This window comes from Pecten maximus, chromosome 16 (genome assembly GCF_902652985.1).
Source record: "Pecten maximus chromosome 16, xPecMax1.1, whole genome shotgun sequence".
Lineage (NCBI taxonomy): Eukaryota > Metazoa > Mollusca > Bivalvia > Pectinida > Pectinidae > Pecten > Pecten maximus.
The window spans coordinates 12,816,984-12,835,371 of record NC_047030.1 but is presented as its reverse complement, the minus strand read 5'-3'; the positions used below and the strand labels follow the sequence as shown (position 1 = coordinate 12,835,371).

General features: G+C 36.8%; 1 protein-coding gene and 1 pseudogene across 5 annotated transcripts in view; one reads left to right on the top strand and one right to left on the bottom strand.

Moving 5' to 3' along the window:
- The window catches only part of LOC117314820, a 64,098-nt pseudogene that overhangs the window by 27,524 nt on the left and 18,186 nt on the right, over positions 1 to 18,388 (top strand).
- Positions 1 to 18,388, bottom strand: part of LOC117314821 — a 34,862-nt gene that overhangs the window by 5,523 nt on the left and 10,951 nt on the right. The window contains exons 1-3 of one of the 5 annotated variants that reach the window (XM_033868928.1): positions 17,799 to 18,091; positions 1,019 to 1,382; positions 311 to 337 (exon numbers count right to left, since the gene is read on the bottom strand). In XM_033868928.1, coding sequence (XP_033724819.1) covers positions 311 to 337; positions 1,019 to 1,304 — 313 coding nt within the window. In that variant the 5' untranslated portion in view covers positions 1,305 to 1,382; positions 17,799 to 18,091. Of the gene's footprint in view, positions 1 to 310; positions 338 to 1,018; positions 1,383 to 5,264; positions 5,609 to 7,840; positions 8,144 to 8,440; positions 8,613 to 17,798; positions 18,092 to 18,388 lie in introns of those variants that run through there. The other 4 variants (XM_033868927.1, XM_033868925.1, XM_033868929.1 and 1 more) reach the window with 4 other exon arrangements.

Below are 18,388 nucleotides of genomic sequence, written 5' to 3'. Positions count from 1 at the left end.
CATCGGCGTGTTACCAGCAACTTACAAAAAAAACCGTGTTACCAGCAACTAACAAAACAGAAAGTTTAAAACTTCTTTAACAAATTATCTTACTTCAAATCGCAAGAGCAACAGAATCGTTTAATAATTACGTAAGGAATGGGTAAACTTTAAAAATGTAAAATGAAAAATTAAATAACAGTGGTGGCGATTTTCCTACATTGACCATAGAAGTAGATTACAGGAATGGCAAAAGATACTAAATTTCAATCAAAAGATGTGTCGTTTTATTATCCTAAATTACAAATCCTCCCTGAATTTTAATCCTCACCTTTATATCGCTCCTTCCCTAGATAACCTGGAAATAAACAAAAACATCAAATGATATTAATATTCAATGGATTTCTATAGGATTTATTTTATTGTTAAACGTCCTATCAACATCAATGGTCATTTAAGGATGGCGGAGGCAATGGAATTTTCTATAAACCGCTTAAGGGTATTATATAAACGATGCATGAGTGAAAGTGTCTGATTCTGAAATACTGAAATAGCTGGCTTTGCCAAAATTCAGGAGACATGTATGGGGGAAATAATTCTAAAATACGGAATCCGGTATAAATATTGAATCTTCCACGTTCATGAACCTTCTGAACAGTGGTGTATAACCGTATCATCTTTTGTTTTCTGTTGCTTGATAAAACGTAAAATTTCCCTTTGCCTTGTTCATGATTTTCTTATTACTAGATCAAGGATGGAAGCAGTGTGATCAAAACATAACGTCTATGAGGAAAGCCAAACTAAGATTGCGTTATTGCAACATTGGCTATTTATTTTGTTGGAATGATAGCTGAGCATAAATGAAGTTGGAAATAGTATGTTTCAATAAAGGCGCCAATGATTGTCCTTTAATGTGACAAAGTTTCTTGTAGCTTTATCATAACACAAAATAAATGGAAATATAAATGATAGCAGGATAACCAAGGCTCTATTATACCTTTTGAATATTATCATTACATAAGCTTGCAATGTAACCTACCTGATCCATAGGTCGGCTTAATTTTACTTGTCACGTCCAAGGAACTTGCTAGTACAAGCTGACCAGATTGTCGAAGAGCATTTATAAATAAGGCAATTGCGGAGTCTCCGTTCCCTTGTAAGTGTTGCAATAATGCAGTATTTCTTTGAACCTTGGTTGTCTCCCCTCGAATGCCATCCCTTGTTCCTTCATCCAAGACTCCATGTTGTATCAAGTAATCAAATATGGCTTCTGAGTCGAGAGACTCTACCAGGTCCTGTCTCGTTGGGAGTTGCTCTGTCAACATGACTGCTAGGGAAGTCAGGAAGGCAAGATGATGGAATAGCCAAATAAATTGATGGACGAAACTGCTAGCTCATATTGCCTACAAAAGGCAAAGAAAAAAATCGTCAATTACATTATTATGAACAGGATAATTGATGACTGTTTTTGACGATCAATATTTGCAACATCTTTGAACTGTACATAAAGTATCTGGGTGCGAATACATATGCACAAGCGACATCATGGCATTAGAGCGGAAGTGTTCGTAAGACATTTGAGAATGAGCACTTCCTTGCACCGTATGCTTGCAAGTCATACAATCAGTTCATACAATCAATACAGCAAAAGGATATCCCAGTAGCTGCATTGTGACCTGCTACCTACTTCCACATTTGATCATCACTGTATATGTGTACTTCAAATGTACGAATAATGTATTGCTTCTAATGATAGGTTTACCATGTGCCATGCCACATGAATGTAAATTCTATAGCAACACTTCCCAAATCAGATGCACACTCTCATGATGTGAATTGAATAGTCTACCTCCGCAAAGAGAAATTATTCATCTTTGAAAATCCATGGGAGGAAGACCTACGAGATAAGACTTCAGCTGTCGTCATAGAAAATCAGATGTGAACCACTAAGCCAAATCCTTTATACGACCTCGCCTACCATCAATGTTGCGCAATACTCCACAGTATCAATATTAACCCCATGTCTTATGCTAATGACTCAGCAAGTATTTACCTCTTGTGTCTAAATGAATTCATCCAGTCTTATAATAACTCAGTCATTTGTACAGACTGACTTTTACATTCTGATCTATGTTTATTTTGTGTTACTGATGCGTTGATATCATGTTCCTGCAGAAACCACAACATCCGTAACCAGGACATACAAAGAAAAATATTGATACAACAGCAACGAAAACATCACCACCATGATCTAAGATTCTTGTTATATTTCCACCCCCAGGTATATTTATACTGACATTCATTATTTCTCATCATTCTCAACACTGCTTTACAATAAGCATACTGGGTATTGCTAAAGCAATACATGTCCCCTACCCGCTCCCGCTAAAAAAACATTGACCTTAGCATTGGCTCAAAATCCCTGAAACTCGAACTCGTCCTAGATATTATGATCCTTTATCATTGTGTGAAGTTTGATCAAAGTCCCTCGAGGAATGAAGGCGCCAGAGTGCTGACAAAATTTGACATTACGCATATATGTACAAGTCGGATGGAGAGGAAAGCTATCGTCCTCCCAGTTTCACCAGGTGATGAATTAAAAAACAAAATGTCTGTCCCATCCAGCCTACTGCTATCTCTCCTTTAACGTTTGTTTTCTTCTAAAACGTACAAAGATATTATTTCATTTACTTTTTAAAGCTCACTTTTAACTGATTTTCATAGTTTGAAACATGCATACTTCTGATGTTATTTGAGCTAATAAATTAATTGGCAGTAGACCAAAATGCTGCAAGGCTACGTAATTGTCTAAGACTTCATTACCAAAAGGATTCATCTAGAGATCTAAATCTGTATTTGTGAGAAAGAGTGTTCTGCCATGATCTTATTAAGATCATGTTTAAAAAATATTCAGCAGAAATTAATATCCAACATAAAATCTGTCCATGTCAATTTCGTTCTCCTCCAAACGTCATTCAAGAACTATGAAGATACTATTTGTTCATTAATTGAACCGAAATTTCGGTATGACAAAGATAAAAACAAAAATTAGCTGAAGTGTTTCGAGTAAGGATCATGAATCTGTCATGGTAAATCTTTTCTGGGGATTTACTTTTATTTTCATCGTTACTGTACATATTGCAAACACTCATCGCTATCTGGAAAATCAATGGCTGTAAGTGACTTGCATCTTCATAATCTTTATATCTAAAGCAGCTTCCAAACAAGTGAAAACAGCCAAGAGTCTAGATGAAATGGACACGTTGTGGCAAGATTCTATTCTAGATTTTCTATAGGATTCAAACACTGATTCAACCAATCATGTTGATCAACGTGCTGCCGTCATAATGAGAAAATTATCAGTTGTTAAATCAGTCATACTACTATATAACATTGGTGTGATTTGTGCAATGTGGGGTGTAGCATATTTAGCAACAGTACTTAACTAGTCAATATCGGTACGGAGAATACATTAAAATATTTCACGAAAAAAATGATTGAGATTAGTGTATATACTGTTTATGTGTCTGTTGGCCAAAATACATTTGTATAATTGATTACGAAATTACTATCTGTTGGACAAGATCTAGACTTAAACACACATATGTATATCTTAATAAAATACAAAACTGATACCTATACGCAATTAATATATTTCACGAAAACCTGATTGTTGAGGTGATAAAACTGTCGAATTGTCGGTTGGCACATTAAAATTGTTTACATAATGATTAGAACACAAACATTTTGGTGATTATGAGTAGTTCTGATAGTAGGTGAAACTATTCTGGACAGCCATCTATAGACCAGTCTAACTAGCATACATTACTTTATATTTATACTTTATTATAACAGCCTATCTTCAATTACAAATAAGGTTGATGAACAAAATAAGGCTATAATTATATAAGCTAAACGATAAATTCTTTGCAGTAATTTGCAAAGTACCAGCTGCCACATCACTAACAGACAAAAAATTAGGGAAATAAAATGGTATTTTCATTAATTTCTGAAACGAAAACCTCAAAAACCCTTCTATGACATATATAGAATAAAATCAATAAATACATCTGGATGACAGTATTACAATATCATGTTGTCAAACTTATATTTTACAAGAATCTGAACTTATTCAAAATTGCATATTTCATATGATCAGAACCTCTACAGCTTGTATATAAACTAGTGTACAGGACACTATATATATGACTCCAGTCTGAATACAATATCATATAAAGTGTTTAGTTATATAATCAGAAATAACTTTATATTCCCATAATCCTTTTACAAAATCGCTTACACAGGAACAAATTGCATGTTTATTATATCCACAGCGACGCAATTATAAACTCTACCAGTGAAGTATCCAACCAGAAGTGATTAATTGATTTCTGCTTTGGATCTATTGAACATTACAACCGCACAAGGCCAACCGATCTGGAAAGGTTACCATGGTGATAAATACAAATGATGTAGAATAGAATCTGCTCTAATCCTAGCTCTGCATATATACAATGACACTTCCCAATGGCATGATACTGCGACAGTTCCCTAAAATAATATCTAGACATATTTCACATATTACATAAAGCAGGCATTTTTAATGGTGTAGCTTGGTTGTAATTAATGGTAGAAGATCACATGACTTCAAATGACAACGAAATGACAAGGTGGCAAGCTAAGTATTGGTCTTCATTTTATAAACCTCTTAACTACAAAATGTACGGTTTGCCATATTACCCGGTAGACCTTTCATTTTGTAGTCAAGTGATTTAAAATAAGACTATTGTTTACCAGATTCGATTATAAAGAAGGTCCATCAAAAGGATAATGTTGAAATATCAGTTGTGTAAAATAATATCAAATATCAAATTTTCAGCAAATTTTCGCAGTGGAATTCCCAATAACAGCAAAATCGTGACATTGATGATATGGCATTGCATAGCTTTGTCATTGATCAATTTGATTCCTCTTTCTCTGCAAGCTTATCTATAGCATGTAGCTCATAGTCAAATTGTACGAAAACTGTAGAGAGCATCAAAACTGTAGAGAGTATCGTTATCAATTGTATACTTAGTAGAAAACAGGATTGGAGTTTAAGAATATTTGACCTACATTTCCAACATATCCATCAACACCTATAGCTGAACAGGTTAACCTCAGATAATGAATTATTCATGGCACACGATCAGTTTCTTTCATGACAGTTTGTCTATAAACATATATATAGTGTATCACTGATTAAAATTGCCAGGTCACCAACATAACAAACACACCTAACCTACCTTACAGAGAGAGCCACACACATCCACCATCATAGACTGTAATGTACTTTAGAACCGCCAGGTCTTAGAGAAACATAAACAAATCGATAGCACAGAAGGTTACATCATGGCCACTTTCCATCAATCTCCTGAGATTCTGGTTTAAAATTCTGCTCACACTAGCATCACACAACTGACAAACACTAAGAGTTGTGGTTCAATATAACTGAATACAGCCTTGAGCACAATATCACCTTCTGTATGTTGTGGGTGGGGGGAGGAGTGATGACTGATGTAAGGAACCTGGACAGGCAGAAGGCTGATTGATGGAATGAAACTGATCTGGGGGATGGCTACAGTCCTTGGTCAGGGGAGAGAACCCATTGATGGAATGGACTTGTAATTGGTTCGTGGATGGATGCAACTTGGTAGGGTGTTGAGAGCTTATTGATGGCAGGTACTTTATCAGAGGAGGGAATTCATTGATTGAATACAGAGATGGTTTGAATGAGGGGGTTCATTGCTGTAAGGAAAGACACCTATTATTGGAAAGACATGCATCTTTTTGTGAAGGGAAGGGGTTGCTTGCTGGAACGAAAGCATCCTGGTTATGGAGGAAAGGGCTTATTATTTGAAAGAAAGACATGCATCTTTTTGTAAAGGGAATAGGGTTCATGGCTTGAAGGAAAAAGATCTGTTTATGTACAGTGGGGGTTCATTTTTGGCAGGAAAACATCTGGTTTCCAGGTTGGTTATTGTCAGAAGGAAAGACACTTAGAAAAAGATGGGGTTGTGGACAGATAGAGAGTGCTCATTTCTGGAAGGGAAGACATCTAGTGTAAGGGGACTTAAGAAAAGACACTTGTAAAAAGATGGGGATGTGGACAGGTATAGAGTGCCTATTGATCTGAGAGGGGGGCTCAAGGAAAGACACTTGGTTAGGGGTTTAAATTTTATCAAGGGACAAGGGGGATCTGTATGAATATGTGATATGTGGAGAAGAGGCCAAAATAACACAGAATAACCATTCATTTACAAGCTGATGACCCTCTGTAATCGTATATCATAAACAACCAATGTTATCTTAAGGTAAATTATACTTCTTACCTAAAAAATCTCCAGCTGTGAAAATAACACATAGCAATCTGACAACTTTACATATAACAATGTCTATTGTTTTCCTTACACTCAAAGCATAGGAATCCTGCTAACTTGACTGATTCACAATGTTTCTGGTAAACATCTATTTGGAGAACAGGTATACTTCCAGCTGGTCTCCAATTAACCTTGAGACTGTGACAAGCTACCCTGCACTGAGTTACAACAGCAGGGAAGCGCATTAGCAAGGTTAAAGGTCATTTATAAGGTCAAACGTTCACTGTAGAAGTACATCCTAACCATTTCATACTGTTCAGCTACAGAGGCAAAAAGCAGTAATGTTCTTTTTATCTCCATTTTTTTGTTTTCTGACAATGATTGGGAGCACTGCATATTTCAGATATTTAGCACTTGGTTCAAATGTATATCATATCATACTCACAATGCCAGTATGATATGCAGAAGTTAAATATATCAATAAGATTATGTTTTAGTATAGTATATCGTTAGTATTGTATTAATGCCTGGAATATTTAATAAACTTCTTCGTTTGATTACCTTATATTCACTTTCTGTGATAGTAATTAAGTCTTGTTTATCTTGTATAGCTGTTTTGTGCCTTGATTTTAATTGTTTTGTTTTATTGGTCATGCTTGTCATAAAAAAGCCCCCAAATCACTAATTTTCTCTCTATTGTAATTTAAAAAAAAATGAAACCTGACTTCATATTCATAATTGACATCCTGTAATATCCAGCCCTACCCACCAGAACTGCGACATGCTCCACTGTCATTTCCAACTCTGACTTTACTGACCACTGACTTTACTGACCACTGACTTTAACGACATCCTGTAATATCTGACCCTACCCACCAGAACTGTGACATACTCAACTGTCATTTCCGACACTGACTTTACTGACCACTGACTTAAATGACATCCTGTAATATCATGACCCTACCAACCAGAACTGTGACATGCGCCACTGTCATTTTTGACACTGACTTTACTGACCACTGATTTTACTGACCACTGACTTTAACAACATCCTGTAATATCATGACCCTACCCACCAGAACTGTGACATGCTCCACTGTCATTTTCAACACTGACTTTACTGAAACGCTGTCATATCCGACATATTGACCCAGACATCCCACCAACTTTCACTGTACAGAAGATGGCTGACAGAAATCGGTCGCTATAGAAAACAAATTAGCGACCGCCATTCCGAAATCACCGGTCGTTAGTCACATTAGACAGGTAGTCGCTATACAGAGGGTCGTTATATAGTAAAATCTCACGGGGAATCTTAAAACCGGTCGTTATAGACAGACAGTCGTTATATACAGGGGGTCGTTAGAGCAGGTTTGACTGTATATCTGTGACATAAGATAGTCTGTTTTCCTATCCTTTACCTTGTACCACCAATCAATAAATCCCATACACTGAAATTCCTTCCATTTTACATGTACATCAGCTGTTACACACATACTCACCCATGGGCCTCCTGGGTGGTTTTATCCAATATGGTATAGGATGACACTGACATAGGTCTACATACTTCTCCAAACAAACAAGCCAAGTTCTATGTAAACTGGTTCTATGTACACGGCCTCCTTAACTTCTCAAGCACAAGTGAGGTCTTGTCATGTTAGATAGCTATCTGTCAAACTAACCTGATGGTAGGCTATACTGATAGATACTGAGGCTGAGGGATGAGAATCACTCCCCCAAACAACATGCCTGTATCAGCTTTCAACCCTAACCATGAACTTGCACCCGCAACCTGTATACACTCATAACTATAAGGCCCAGGACTGAGCTTACAAGAATCTGAAGCAATGTATCCGCCCTCCACTATCATATATATAGACTGGGATCATATGATCATGAGTCTGAGAGCTACACAATTATGCCTGTTTAAAAGATTCCTTTTTTCAAGTCACTTTAAATCCCATTTCTCATATTTTTAATCTTATTCAGAAAATACTTACACTTAAACACTAAAATAAACCTAAATCCATATAATTGATATATGCAGGTGAAAATGTTACTTCAATCAATATGTACGTGACATGCCTATATAATGCACTTACCTGGTCGCACCTGGATATGAAAGTTTCACCATCTCCCAGCATTACCTTGTTTACGTAAACAAATATACCAGACATACAGGTATATGTACAGGTATATATCATCCCTCCCTTAGTACTTGTTATATTATATGACCATGGCTGAAGCTATGTGGTGTTGACCTTTGAACCAGTCACACCTCTATCTGTATAGTAATAAATAAGTATACATTGTATACCTGTCCATCTTCCTACTATCTATATTAGTACTGACCAGCCTACCAGGTAAGATCAGCTGGCAGTGACTTAACGAGATAAGATGTACCTGTCCCGCATAGGTGTGATTACTGTCACCTCAAAGGCTAATTGCAAAATTACCTTAGGGGCTTGAATTCAAATAATGACCTGCTGGGATTCCTTATTCTGGACATAATTGCACCAGACCAAACTCTAAAGAAAGTGAATGTTACATTGTATATTCAGTTATAAGCTGTCTTGATATAATGAAAATATCCCTCAATGATCTACTACGTATATATACGTAGGGTGCTCGTCCGAGATATATGAAGTCTACTAATCCTATCTGTCTGGGACATATATGTTGCATCTCATGATCAGTAATTATCGAAGAAGAGTCTATATTTGTCATTATAGGTAGACAGGTCGCAGACAATACTTTCCGTCATGTACTGTAGAAACTGTCTTAGAGAGATCACGAATATTGTCATCTACAGCAATATATTAGTCTGATTAACTATCACTACCAATCAATGTCCACATTGACTGGTAGTGATTGGAGGAGACCACATTGACATTTCTGTCGCTGCCACAAACCCTGAGTTTATGGACCATTTTTTACCACCACCAAAAAACCTGTCAAAAGGGACCACCTTTTCTGCCACTACTTTAAACCTGTCAAAAGGGACCACCTTTTCTGTCACTGCCACAATCCCTGTCTTTAGGGGCCATCTTTTCTTTCACTGCTGTAAAGGACCATTAATGTTTGTCAGAACATCTTGTTAATACATCTTGAGAGCCATCTATGCTTGTATTGCCAAAGAACCTATATCTCTATTCAAGTATTTACCAGGTAAACTGATATATTATATATGTATATGTGACTGTATCTTGATACCAGTATGTGTATATTTATATGAATAAATTGGGTACAACAGATAGGAATATATAACCTATAACCTACATAAGAAATTTCAACAGATAAAATGGAATTACATAAGGAACATAACAGTAATAGAAAGGCACAAGTCAAAAGGTCAAACAAGAGCTTCTACTCTATCTTGGGTCGTGATCACTTGTTAGAAACTGATTAGGCGTTTTGATATAACTATTACTCAACCTGTACACATACTGATCAGAATCTGCGATCAGTTAGGGTTCCATGACTCAATCTACTTTGCCGTGTCTATGCATAGGTACCAATAAAGCAATCATGTAATAAGCAGTGTATACACTTGTCAGGGAGGTAATTATTAACCAATGGAGGGGGGTTATGTGTAGTAGATATATTCATTGTGCTGCTGGGAAGTTGGAAATAGGTGGGAGTGTACGGAAGTGTAGCTGTATATCTTGGTGAGGGCAGTGGGGGGCGTAGTTGGATATAAGTGGAGGTGGTCAGAACTAGCTATAGTTGAAATGTATAGTAATTAAGATATTGGTGAGGGCAGTGGGAGATGAAGTTGGATATAAGTGGAGGTGGTCAGAACTAGCTATAGTTGAAATGTATAGTAAGATATTGGTGAGGGCAGTGGGAGGTGAAGTTGGATATAGGTGGAGGTGGTCAGAACTAGCTATAGTTGAAATGTATAGTTAGATATTGGTGAGGGCGGTGGGAGGTGAAGTTGGGCGGTAATGAATTTTAGTGAGGGTGGGTGGGAAGTAGAATTGTAAAGATGGATTTTTTTAAGAGGTGGGAGGCGAGCTGTTTAGTTGGATATTGATGGTGGTTGCCAGGGTAGTAGGCAAGTTGGATATTGTTGGGGGTGTTGGGAGGCGAGTTGTATAATTGGAGATATTGGCGGGGTACCGCAGTGGGAGGTGTGTTGTATAGTTTGATATTGGCGGGGGTGCCACAGTGTAAGGTGTGTTGTATAGTTTGATACTGGCGGGGGTGCCACAGTGGGAGGTGTGTTGTATAGTTTGATATTGGCGGGGGTACCGCAGTGTAAGGTGTGTTGTATAGTTTGATATTGGCGGGGGTGCCACAGTGTAAGTTGTGTTGTATAGTTTGATATTGGCGGGGGTGCCACAGTGTAAGGTGTGTTGTATAGTTTGATATTGGCGGGGGTGCCGCAGTGTAAGGTGTGTTGTATAGTTTGATATTGGCGGGGGTGCCACAGTGTAAGGTGTGTTGTATAGTTTGATACTGGCGGGGGTGCCACAGTGGGAGGTGTGTTGTATAGTTTGATACTGGCGGGGGTGCCACAGTGGGAGGTGTGTTGTATAGTTTGATACTGGCGGGGGTACCACAGTGTAAGGTGTGTTGTATAGTTTGATACTGGCGGGGGTGCCACAGTGTAAGGTGTGTTGTATAGTTTGATATTGGCGGGGGTGCCACAGTGTAAGGTGTGTTGTATAGTTTGATACTGGCGGGGGTGCCACAGTGTAAGGTGTGTTGTATAGTTTGATACTGGCGGTGGTGCCACAGTGTCAGGTGTGTTGTATAGTTTGATATTGGCGGGGGTGCCGCAGTGTAAGGTGTGTTGTATGGTTTGATATTGGCGGGGGTGCCGCAGTGTAAGGTGTGTTGTATAGTTTGATATTGGCGGGGGTGCCACAGTGTAAGGTGTGTTGTATAGTTTGATATTGGCAGGGGTGCCACAGTGTAAGGTGTGTTGTATAGTTTGATATTGGCGGGGGTGCCACAGTGTAAGGTTTGTTGTATAGTTTGATACTGGCGGGGGTGCCACAGTGTAAGGTGTGTTGTATAGTTTGATATTGGCGGGGGTGCCGCAGTGGGAGGTGTGTTGTATAGTTAGATATTGGCGGGGGTGCCACAGTGGGAGGTGTGTTGTATAGTTAGATATTGGCGGGGGTACCGCAGTGGAAGGCGAGTTGGATATTAGAGGGGGCAGTAGGAGGCAAGTTGTATAGTTAGAGATATTGGTTGGAGTGCCGTAGTGGGAGTTGAGTGGTATATATAGCTGGCCATTGAGGTACCATGGTGGGAGGTGAGTGGTATAGCTGAATAATGGGGAGGAATCGAAGCAAGTAGTTGTTAGCTGGAAAGAAAACTTGTGAATCAATTGTTGATTGTTTTTTACTAGAGCATGGCAGTCAATATCTAGACTTTCACATAACTTAATTGACATTTGAAAGAACAAATTAAGTCTCTTGAAAATGTTCAGAGCAGCATCAGACAAACCCTGGTGATCGATACAAGGAAATCCTGATTGATTAGTCATAGCGTCTAGTAAACTGACTAACTAGAACAATATTTATAGTGAGCCATATCCGATTATATCCCAGCATATTCTCCTGGTAAAAATCATTCTTTTAAACATATCAAACTTGACAGAAACTTACATAAACCCAGTGGACTGATTTCTCTGGGGGTTCACCGTAAACACATTATGTTCATTGTTAAATAAAAGAGCTTCTCTGATTCTCTGTTACTCATTATTTCTTTGTGAGCATTACTCTGAGGTTATTGTCGGACAGACAGACTCCTGATATTTCTGTCTTGTTAGCTGTAAATGATTCATAAGAATCAATTACGGAGTGTACTCTCTCGTAGAGTATGGTGATATCTCAAAATACAGAAGCACCAAACTTTCACCTACAAAGCAAATAAATCATGTAATGATGTTGCCTTAAAAAGATTTACATGAGAGTACAGTCAGTTTAAACAATCCATTGGCTGCTGGACAAACATTGATTTATGTTTTTTTTTGTTATTTTGATGCCAGGAGGCATGATAATGAGTGCATTTCAATATTTAAATCATGAACAAACTTTTACACCAATATTATATATTCAAAAATTAATGCATATGCTGCATTTGAACGGTTGATACCAGCTTGTACCTCTCGTATCAGCCTCTCATCACATCAGTCATGTACTTAATATCTATGATTTCAAACACAAAATATAGATTTGATTTCCACGTTTTCCAAAGTTGAAAAAACAATAAGAAAAAAGCAAAGCACACAGATTTTACATTATATAGTAAACCGAAGTACAAGTCCCCTTTATTGTTCGTTCAAACATGACTTGGAATATGTTTTAGCAGTTTCCCAAAGTGTAACAGTCAATATTATATAATATCTCACAATAACAATACCTGTTATACAAGAGATTACGATGGAGTAAGCTAAGGTTTATAACCTTTAATATCATTATATGTAATTACATGTAATTATACATGTATATATACCAAACCATGATTAATGTGACCGTGGATAGCGCTAAATGTTTTGATAGGGTATAAGGGTAAGAGAATGACATAAAATAACTGGGAGCAAAATTAAAGCACCTTCACATCCATCCAAAAATTAATTGAAGGGTGGGGTGGGGGTATAATCTGGCGCCAACTTTAATGTTGGCATTAATATTGAAATTAATTGAATGTTGTATGTAGGTTATAGTGTTGTATGAAGGTTGTAGTGTTGTATGAAGGTTGTAGTGTTGTATGAAGGTTGTAGTGTTGTATGTAGGTTGTAGTGTTGTATGAAGGTTGTAGTGTTGTATGAAGGTTGTAGTGTTGTATGAAGGTTGTAGTGTTGTATGTAGGTTGTAGTGTTGTATGAAGGTTATAGTGTTGTATGAAGGTTATAGTGTTGTATGTAGGTTATAGTGTTAACGTTGTATGAAGGTTGTAGTGTTGTATGAAGGTTGTAGTGTTGTATGTAGGTTGTAGTGTTGTATGAAGGTTGTAGTGTTGTATGAAGGTTGTAGTGATGTATGAAGGTTGTAGTTTTGTATGAAGTTTGTAGTGTTGTATGAAGTTTGTAGTGTTGTATGAAGGTTGTAGTGTTGTATGAAGTTTGTAGTGTTGTATGAAGGTTGTAGTGTTGTATGAAGGTTGTAGTGTTGTATGAAGGTTGTAGTGTTGTATGAAGGTTGTAGTGTTGTATCAAGGTTGTAGTGTTGTATCAAGGTTGTAGTGTTGTATCAAGGTTATAGTGTCGAAGGCTTCACTGGTGCAAGTAAGACAAACATTTCCTTAACAAAAATACTAACAAACATCACATATAAATGTATCTTGGTCGACTATTGTACAACATGTGAACCTGTCCTAATAACGACAAACAAAGCTTGGTTATATCCTGTCTGTTACTAGTAACCGTGCACTTTTAATTAAAGTACTTTTTAATTTACTGGATGCCAGAGTTCTACAACAATTTTTTAACTGAATATCACAAACCAATATTCAAGCATAGATTACTACAATAAAATTGATGTTCACAATACCTTTCAAATACCATTATTTTGAATAATGTTTATGTATTCATCTTTTAATTAACCTCTGTTAATTAAGCTGACAATACCTTAGTCAAAAGGTAGAATGTCTAAGTATCTCCAGCTGTAACAACTCTATAGACCAAAGCATGACCAGCTTACAACAACTTATCTCCAGTTAATCTGTTTCTTGTTTTCCTTCAGGTTAAACACTTACACAATACATTTGAATATACTAAACTTTTCAGGAAAAGAGAAGTTATGGAAGGAATCTTGACGGTTTTGTTTTCCTTTAATAAGCCATCTTTGTAAAATCAACCTAAACATCTGTGAAGTGGAATCTGGCAGATTTCAACACATAATATAGCCTGCTACGCAATATGACAACTTGACCTTTACTTGTGCTTCCAGCAGATGTGTAACAGACTTGTTATGATGGAAACAATGCTTGCTCTTCACAGACATAACACACAACTTGTCCAATTATATCCAACATGCACGCCTAAATGTTTACACATGCATGCAGTGAAACCTTTTAACAATATTCCATAATTACTGGGGAGCTTTGAGATGTGCATCTTTTGTATAAAGAGTATAATAAAGGGGTATTGTTTGATGGGTATAGCTGTATCTGCAGTACCGTATCAATCTGCAAACCTCTCGCTTCAGAACCGTACCGTAATAGTAATCTGCAAACTTACAAAGAGTGTTTAAGTCAATAAATGTATCCTAGCTTTTGCTCAAGTTCAGCAGAGCTAATTATATAGGGTAAAGTCTGACCAAAACTTTATATTTTCATGTAAGTTTTTAATTTAATTTGCTAATGAATTCATTCAAATGCAATTTACTAAATTTAATATGGTTTATATGGAGCACCATGGTAATTGTACTGAAAATGTATTTTACATTAAATATATATTACAAACGGTAAAAACGTTAACATTGATGCTAACTGAGATCACAAATGATATTTATGTTATTATATTTCTGCCAAGTAAATCAAAGTCACATGTTTATAGCTCTACAAGGAACTACATAATCAATCATGACTTTTCGTTACATTATAGTCATATACAAATTAACCTGGCATTAAAATTAATTCAGTCATTACACAAATTAACCAGGCATTCAAATTGATTCAGTCATTACACAAATTAACCAGGCATTCAAATTAATTCAGTCATTACACAAATTAACCAGGTATTCAAATTGATTTAGTCATTACACAAATTAACCAGGCATTCAAATTGATTCAGTCATTACACAAATTAACCAGGCATTCAAATTAATTCAGTCATTACACAAATTAACCAGGCATTCAAATTGATTCAGTCATTACACAAATTAACCAGGCATTCAAATTAATTCAGTCATTACACAAATTAACCAGGCATTCAAATTGATTTAGTCATTATACAAATTAACCAGGTATTCAAATTGATTTAGTCATTACACAAATTAACCAGGTATTCAAATTGATTTAGTCATTAGACAAATTAACCAGGTATTCAAATTGATTAAGTCATTATATGAATTTATCTGGTATTATAGTCATTATACAAAATAATTCAAATTGATAACTGAAATTACATTTTAACATAGATATTCGTATACCTGATTAGACATTTAAGACAAATGACAAAAACATTCAAAACAGTTGTAGGCCTATATTATATTAAAAAAGAAATAAGAACATTTGTTATTAATCATTGAAATGGAGTATATGGCATATAATTGTCAATAAATTACAATGCGTTAACCACGGACAATTGCCTTATACATATGAGGTAGATATATAGATCTTATCTTGTCTTATCCATTTTTTCAAGAGGCAATAAACATAGAGAAATTGATAACTGATTTACCAAACTGTCTATCGATCATCAGTAATATTATAGGCAATGCATATATTGTTCTATTTCTCATGATAAACCCATCAATTTCATTGTTACATATATATATATACTAATGTATGTACACACTTAAATGACTTACCGTTACAAGATCAAGTAGTACACATATAGCTGACCCTTTAAATTCCTAACGAGAATTGATATACTTATACCTGTATTGGCCAGGTGTAACCAGCAATGTGTGACATACATAGCTTATAGACATAAAGGTCAATTGTCTCGCTGTAACAAACGAGTTATTATCACCACTGACTATTACAGTATTAAGTGTAAACAATAAGTCTATATACAAAACACTTAACACCAGAGATCATAACAAAAGGAACTGTTCACTGGTCTGATTGTTTCACAAGTCATTTTAATACTATTTGCTTAAAAAAAGTTAAAATTTATCTTTTAGTCGCATGAACAAATACTATTAATTTTTGTTTTTATTAAGTTCCAAATATTTTAATGGTAAATTATAATATCCTGAAATAAATAGAAAATCTTACATGTGTTGGTGTACTTAGAGTAAGATTAATTCAATAATTTGAAATGTTACAAGCCTTCATAAATAAATAACATATCAAATAATTTCAGGATTTTAATTAAATTCCACATTATATACATTTATGTATTCTGTCACATTAATGAGAAATTCAGCAAAAATTTTGAAATTAATTACCCTATATAAGACAAGACAGTTTTGAATCTTGTTGATGTTCTTCATTAACATATTATGACATTGTTTCTTCATTACATGCCACAATTACGTCTCAGATATAACAGAAAACTGTATGTCTACTGTATACAGTACCACGTGTGCGTATATCTTGCTATAATGTCAAACAGTACATTTGTTGCGTTATCGGACACGGAAAAACTGTGGGACGGTTATATTAAATTAACTCCCTAAAATTAAAACATTTAAATGATCAAGAATGATTTTATCAAACTACTGTTTACATATCAGTTTGACGTCTATAAATGTCTGATGGTTATCTCCGATATGACGGTGGTTTTTATCTGGTATATACGTCTCCAGTGTCATTACGTATCACCAACAACTCCTTGGCCATTGTTTCAGTAAATACAACCAGACAGGAGTTGTAATTTAAGACCATGTAAAGAAATCTTACATGATATACAATGATATATACATACCATTGTATGTGTACAGGTATACTGAGGGCAAAGTTTAGACAATAACATGTAGAAATACATGTTATAGTAAAACATGTTGTAAAGTGGGTGGGTGTGTTTTAGATTTTAATTAAATCCTTTTAGGGGCCATCAGAGGAGAGGGGGATTGGGTTGATTTCAGTGGTGGTGGGGATCTGGAGGGGTGCCATGGTTGGTGGGGGATCTGGAAGGGTGCGATGGGTGGTGGTGGTAGTGGGGGTCTGGAGGGGTGCGATGGGTGGTGGGGGATCTGGAGGGGTGCGATGGGTGGTGGTGGTGGTGGGGATCTGGAGGGGTGCCATGGTTGGTGGGGGATCTGGAGGGGTGCGATGGGTGGTGGTGGTGGTGGGGATCTGGAGGGGTGCCATGGTTGGTGGGGGATCTGGAGGGGTGCGATGGGTGGTGGTGGTGGTGGGGGATTTGGAGGGGTGCGATGGGTGGTGGTGGTGGTGGTGGTGGGGAATCTGGAGGGGTGCCATGGTTGGTGGGGAATCTGGAGGGGTGCGATGGGTGGTGGTGGTGGTGGGGAATCTGGAGGGGTGCCATGGTTGGTGGGGGATCTGGAGGGGTGCGATGGGTGGTGGTGGTGGTGGGGGATCTGGAGGGGTGCGATGGGTGGTGGTGGTGGTGGTGGTGGGGAATCTGGAGGGGTGCGATGGGTGGTGGTGATGGTGGTGGGGGATCTGGAGGGGTGCGATGGGTGGTGGTGGTGGGTGGGGAATGGGGGTTGGAATACACCTGGTAAAATGCTTTGAAATAATACAATATTCAAGGGTTATATGAATATAATATCCATCCACTTTATGCAGCTTTACGTTTTTTTTTTAAATTACATCTTTGTAAACCTTTAAAATCACCATAAAAATAGAAAATCTTCATCCACTTACCCAATTGTATGAAATTTTCCACAAAACTTCACTTCAGAGAGTTCACCGCAAAGAATTATAGAACAGAGCAATTCTGTAGGCTATATAACACTACCACATTCCAACACTCCAGAAGTAGTATTCTAGTAGTGTTGGGTATTCTCAGCTGATTTATCACAGAATAGTGCCGTATTCCAACTGTACACACCATATGTTTCAGCCAAATGTCATGTTGATAAATCTGGAGTCTGCCCGACGTCCTCGTGTAGAAAAGTCAATGTCCCTAGGTCTAGACGGCTTACATGTATTTGATCAAATTCTTTTCCATCACGAACATTCAATGTAATTACTTATAGTAAATACAACGTATGTACATGTATATACACCTAGAGTTTTTTTTTAAATGTGTGTATACACATCATCGTAGGTAAATATGTGGTATATATGTTGAAACCTCAATCATACCAAATAATGTATATTATTATCTTGGTCTGTTAAAGGGAAACTGTTCAAGCAAATTAAAATGTTTGTACACTACACATAAAGTGTTTTTGTCAAGAGGGAGAAATCTTTTGAACAGAATTAAATGGCCTATAAGATGTATTAAAGAG